Raw genomic sequence first — 6,431 nt, 5'->3', positions numbered from 1 at the left:
TAAGATTAGAGACCCTGCAGGGGCCCTTCTGAGCCACCTGGGGAGGAAGGTGACAATTCTGTCCTGATGGGGCTGCAGGACAAAGGCTGAGCCCATGGAGGGGATGAGGAGGGACAGAGTCACTGGTGCTGGGCTGGGAGGAGGAGGAGGAGGAACAAGTTGGGGGGGTCAGAGCTGGGGGCTCAGCCGCACTCAGCTGCCTCCCTGGGGCTTGGTCATCCCCATCTAAGGCCACCAGGAGGCAGCAAGGGCCTGGGTTTGGGGGGTCCTGGTCTGGTTTCCTGACCTGTATGAAGCCCCCAGGTGCTGCCTCCTGAGCCCCTAAAGGAGAGTGTGGGGTCAGCGTCCTCAATCTGCTCTGCTTCATAAGCCCTTTGCTAGGAAGGCCAATAAAGGTCCCAGGACCCCTCCTCCGAGCCCTGCAGAGGCAGGGGATGGGGGGCAGGGGCCCCGTCCTGCTGACGGGACAGGTGAGGGAGGGGGATGCACACCCCCAGCTCCCCTGTGGTGCCGGGAGGAGACGGGATGGAATCTCTAAGTCACCCCAGCCCCTCGGGCCCCTGTCCTCACCTTCCACCCGCAAAACCCAAAGAGTGGTTATCGGGATTATTGGCCAACGACGTCTTGACTCAAATAGTGGATGACAGGGACATCCCAGGATGGCCCCATTTCCTGGGCCCTGTAATGGTCAGTGTCCTGACTAAGGACAACGTGTCACAGAGTTTTCATCCTCTCAGATGAGCCCTGCTGTCCATGGATGCCTCCAGAGCCAGGTCAGAGGGGTGAGGAGAGAGTGAGCAAGGGCAGGTGCAGGAAGCTGATTTGCATGGAGGCCCCTCCCTCCTCTGAGGGGGAGGGGATAAGAGAGGTCTGGGGGTGCAGGCCAAGAGCTGGGGGCTCAGAAGGCAGTGTCTGGGGTGTCTCCACCATGGCTTGGGCTCTGCTCCTTGTCACCCTCCTCGCTCAGGACACAGGTGAGGCCTCCAGGGAAGGGATCCCAGGGACATCTGACTGATCCTTTGTGTCTTTGTCCTCAGGGTGACAGAACTGACCAGAGTGTGTTTCTCCTCTTTCCAGGGTCCTGGGCCCAGTCTGTCCCGACTCAGCCTCCCTCAGTGTCCGGGAATCTGGGACAGACAGTCACCATCTCTTGTACTGGAACCAGCAGTTATGTCAGCTGGTACCAACAGCTCCCAGGCATGGCCCCCAAAATCCTGATTTATAATAACAATAATCGGCCTTCAGGGATCCCTGATCGCTTCTCTGGCTCCAAGTCTGGGAACACGGCCTCCCTGACCATCTCTGGGCTCCAGGCTGAGGATGAGGCTGATTATTACTGTAGCTCAGATACAAGTAGTAGCACTTTGCACAGTGGTCCAATTTCATGGGGAAGTGAGACCAAAACGTCCCTGAGCTCACAGGCTCCCTATTGCTCTGCAGATGCTTCTCCTCCCTGAGCTGCCAGCCTCATGCAGCTCGGCCGTGAGAGGTCAGTGGTCTCTGAGCTCCTCCCTCTGCCTACAGTGGAGGCGGTGGGAAATATGATCTTGGGGTTATTGTCTTGGGATGGTAACCACTTCCTCATCCTGTGTGATGTGCCACTGTTGCCAGCTCTTCCACAGCACTGTGATGGTTAATTTTATGTGTCTATTTGCCTAAGAGATGCCTATACTGCGGTTAAAACATTATTTCTTGGTGTCTGTGAGGATGTCTCAGGAGGAGGATATTGGCATTTGAGTCCACAGACTAAGTAGAGAAGATCACTGGTGTGGTGCAGTGGGCACTGTCCTTGAGTTGAGGGCCTGAATAGAACAAAAAGGGAGAGGAAGGGGATGTTTACTCTCTCCTCGTCATCAGAGGCATCACCTTCTCCTGACCCTGGACATTGGCACTGCTGCTTCTTCAGCTTTCAATCTCGGACCAGGACTTACATCCTCAACCCCGATTCACAGGCCTCTGGACTCAGACTGAATTATATCACTGGCTTTCCTGGTTCCTCAGCTTGCTGTTAGATTGTGAGATACCTTCAACTTCCATTATGGTGTGAATCAATTCCTATAATAAATTATATATATATTTTCCTGTTTCTCTGGAGCCATGTGACTAATCCCGATTTTGGTACGCGGAATGCTTCGAGAACAATAGAATTTTAAGGATGATTTTTCTCAACTGATTCTGAGGTTTCTGGAATTGGCTGTCTAATCTGGTTCTACTGAATGGTGCTAATAGCTGTTTCCATTAGTACAGAGAGCACAGCTAGTGTATGTCATGACCTGTTCATTGGAATGAGAAAAATCCCTGCCTTGGATTCTTCTAAGCAACCACTTGTAAGAATCGAGGAGCTGATGACCCTGTATATGATATTTTGGAACGTTCTGGGAACCCTACAGAATATCATGACGTTGGTATCTGCTCAAAATGTTGCTGGATAGAGTAGGGAGAGAAAAAGATGAGCTTAGTGATTCAAGATCCCATCCCAAGGGCCGCACAAGTGGCATGCGAGCTTTCCGGAGTGCCCTGGAGGAGAGCCTCATCTCGTGCAGCACCTGGACTGAAATAGCTGAAAAGCCAACCCAGACCCTCCTCCTTCAATTGGCTACATTCGAGCAAAGTTGAGTCCCAGCCTTGTAGTGAAGAAGGCGGTTGGGAAAGAACCGGATCCTGCAGCTTGGGTGCGGATGTGTGGGAGGACCTGAGGGACCTGGGGACATTGAGTCCCTCAATTCTCATGTGTCTTCTTTGCCTGTGGAAGGCGCCTCCCCACCCCCAGCGGTACAGGTCTTTCCACATCTGTCTGGGGCGATTGACCCTGCATTGCCCAAGGAAAGGGTCACGGCTGCCCTGAGGAAGCTGCCACGTGAGGCTGTGCTGATTCTCCTCAGGACCCCCCGCCCCCATTGCTCCTCTTTGCTTCTGGACCAACAATTAGACTCGGGTCCCAGCAGTTTGCTAACATGAGAATAGAGTGTGAGCCTCGAGAGGGGCACTGCACTCCAAGAACTGCTTGGTTCTCCTAATTCACACAGACAGAAATCCCCAGAACACGTTGGGAAGGGATTCGAGGGTGGGGGGCAGTGGTGGGAGAAACATCAAGCCGGGTCAGCTGGATTTGTGGTCTGGGCTCACTCCACAGAGACTCTGCGTTTCATGTTCCCTGCAGCTCGGGGAGGTAGAAAGAGCCTCAGCACTTTGCAGGTTGGCTGGTGGACGCAGAATCCAAGATGGCCTCTAGTGAGTGAACTAGAGAAGCCACCTGCCTGGAGACAAAGGGATTCAAAAGGTCATGAGATTGGAGCATCCTTGAATGGCTCTGTGCTCACTCTTCTCCAAGCCAGAACTTAGAGTGGGACCTGCAGCCCCCTTAGCTGCAAATCCTAAACGCAACGGGAGGAGTTGGATCCTGGGTGGCCGGGGCCAAGGGGTGGGCCTCCCCTACCAAGGGCAAGGCTACCGTCATGGCCAGTGGAGCCAAAGCAGCAACGAGAAGAGTCTGATGTGTGCAGATCTCTGTCACTGGCTTGTTAATCGTGGTATTTCTGGAACTGAAAAAGGTAGAAGCCTGCTAAATTCCTACTTGGTCAAAAAAAATTCTAGGTCAAGTGAAAAAATTATAAAAATTTTTTCAAATTATTAAAATTCCCCCAAACGCTCATTTTAGGCCCACTGAGAAGACTCTCGGGACTCAGTAGGGAGTCAACCTCATGGCTGTGATTTCCTTCAGTGAGAGGAGACAAAGGAAAATCAGCAAAGGGCAATGGTGGATGAGGTCAAGTCCGAGGGCACCAGGAGAATCTTCCCGGACGCCTTTCCGAGGGACGGGCTTCATCTCCAGCGTCAAATGGTGACAATGTGTGTGAAGAATTGTATCACAGGGAAACTCATCAGACCAACAAGGCCCTTACCAGAGGCTGGTTTCCTAGGCATCTCCTGTTTGGCATCTGCGGACATTCTAGACCCTTGAGGGTTTTAGCAAAGCGTTTTTAAAGGCCAGGAGAGAGGTGGTCACAGGGTACATGATCAGCGTGTGCACAGTTCTCTGATTGGCTGATGGTGAAGCAGCACGGTGGAGTCACAGGGCTTAACATTATCCGTCCTTAGGCTCCTGGGGGCTGGGGCTATGTGCTCATGGTCACCAAGTAGTTCTTCCATCTGGTGGGCATTGCGGGGACTTCACATCTGCAAAACAACTCAGAAAATTTGCATCAAATACTATTATCCAGGTACTTCAGAGAAGAGCTAAAGCAGAGGATATTGGGGATGGCCTGTCCCTGGAAGGCTCCATAGGGGTCTTGTACGGTTACACACACACACACACACACACACACACACACACACACCCAGCACCATCACTCCTGGGTGCCCCCGCCCCATTGTACCCGGGAAGGATGCGGGGGTCTGTTCTGTGGGGACCGGGTACTCCATCTGCATCACCCACGGGGCCCTGTGCCCAGAGGCAGGAGCATAAACCCTGGGATGCAGAGGGAAATTATACCAACTGTCAGCTTTCCTCATAATCAGGAACTAGACATTTCAGATACTGAGACAGTGATAATCTTGGGAAAGACCAGTCAGTCCGCCCTGATTCTCTGTCTAGAAAATACACAAAACACACTGGGTCCAGCGTCTCTGTAGACAGAGGAGCCTGACCTCAGCGAGACACCAGCTCTGGGGTGAGGACCTCCCGCTGAGGACAGAGGAGAATCCTCACTTGCACCATGTGGCAGATAGACCTGCCTGAGGAGAGGTCCCTGTGGCTGGGCCCTGAGGTGAACTCTGACCCAGCCCCTCCTCCCAGCCCCTTAAAGCCTGGCATCTTCCCTCATTTCCATTAGGGCTCCCTCCATCCTGGCGGGCTCTAACTCCTTCTTACATTATTCCTTTTTTCGAACGCTTTGAGAATTCAGCTTCATCTCATGGGCCCATATTTCCCATCAGTGTACCTATGGGGGTGGAGTCATTTATCGTGTACTTCCCCTGCCCTGGGCTGAGATCTCCTGAAGGTCACTGTCCCTGAGACAAGGTCATGCTGAGACAAGATTAGAGACCCTGCAGGGGTGGGTCTGAGTCACCTGGGCAGGCAGGTGACAATTCCATCCTGATGAGCCTGCAGGACAAAGGACAGGGGCAGGGAGGGGATGAGGAGGGACAGGGTGGCTGGCGCTGAGCTGGGAGGAGGAGGAGGAGGATCAAGTGGGGGGTCCCAGGGCTCCTCCTCCGAGCCCTGCAGAGGCAGGGGACGGGGGGCAGGGGCCCCGTCCTGCTGAGGGGACAGGTGAGGGAGGGGGATGCACACCCCCAGCTCCCCTGTGGTGCCAGGAGGAGATGGGATGGAATCTCTAAGTCACCCCAGGCCCTCGGGCCCCTGTCCTCACCTTCCACCCGCAAAACCCAAACAGTGGTTATCGGGATTATTGGCCTATGACGTCTTGACTCAAATAGTGCATGACAGGGACATCCCAGGATGGCCCCATTCCCTGTGCCCTGTAATGGTCAGTGTCCTGACTAAGGACAACGTGTCACAGAGTTTTCATCTTCTCAGAAGAGCCCTGCTGTACAGGGACGCAGAGACTCTAGGTTCCAGGGCCAGTCTGGGACCTGGGGTGGGGGGCTGGGTGTCAACGACCTGCTCGTGGATTCGATGTGCAGATGCTTCAGAACAAAGAGGTGGGGGTGGGGATGGGACAAGGCTGCAGCTGGGGCTCCCCACAGCCACCCAGCAAACAGCAGGTGTTTCCCCTGGTGGGCCTGTCTCTTTCCCAAACATACAGACCTTGGAGATAGACATCCAGCAGAGGGCGCTGCGGAATGTCCCCTGCACTGTGGTTCCCAGAGACACAGTCCTGTCCCAGCAGAGACCCTGAAGGTGCAGGAGCTCTTTGCCTGAGGGACTTCATCTGCTCTTTCTCTCCCTGCAAACCAGCTACAAACAATTCATGCTCCTGTATATACATGTCATCTATGTGTCAAAACGTTTAAATCCCTGAGCTATATTCTCCCCCCAGGATGCAGAACATCTAGTGTCCAGGGCCAGGGCAGAGGGGTGAGACCATCAGGTGCAGGGAGCTGATCTGCATGGAGTCCCCTCCCTCCTCTGGGGGGAGGGGATAAGAGAGGTCTGGGGGAGCAGGCCCAGGGCTGGGGCTCAGAAGGCAGTGTCTGGGGCGTCTCCACCAAGGCCTGGGCTCTGCTCCTTGTCACCCTCCTCACTCAGGACACAGGTGAGGCCTCCAGGGAAGGGACCCCAGGGACATCTGGCTGATCCTGTGTGTCTTTGTTCTCAAGGTGACCTGGGCCCCAGAGCGGGATTTACCAGAGTGTGTTTCTTCCCTTTCCAGGGCATTGGGCCCAGTCTGGCCCGACTCAGCCTCCCTCAGTGTCCGGGAATCTGGGACAGACGGTCACCATCTCCTTTGCTGGAACCAGCAATGACA

The 6,431-nt window shown here is 54.4% G+C and overlaps 1 gene segment (V, D, J or C); it reads left to right on the top strand.

Annotated features, from left to right (window-relative positions):
- Positions 1-928: 928 nt before the first annotated feature.
- LOC132598316 (immunoglobulin lambda variable 2-14-like) lies at positions 929-1,457 on the top strand. The segment is given in 2 exon segments: positions 929-974; positions 1,078-1,457. Coding segments are annotated over 2 exon segments (426 nt in total).
- The last annotated feature ends 4,974 nt before the right edge of the window (positions 1,458-6,431 follow it).

The sequence above is a fragment of the Globicephala melas genome, chromosome 13, assembly GCF_963455315.2.
Source record: "Globicephala melas chromosome 13, mGloMel1.2, whole genome shotgun sequence".
Classification (NCBI taxonomy): Eukaryota; Metazoa; Chordata; class Mammalia; order Artiodactyla; family Delphinidae; genus Globicephala; species Globicephala melas.
The sequence above is the reverse complement of the archived record's forward strand: the minus strand, read 5'-3'. Positions and strand labels throughout refer to the sequence as shown.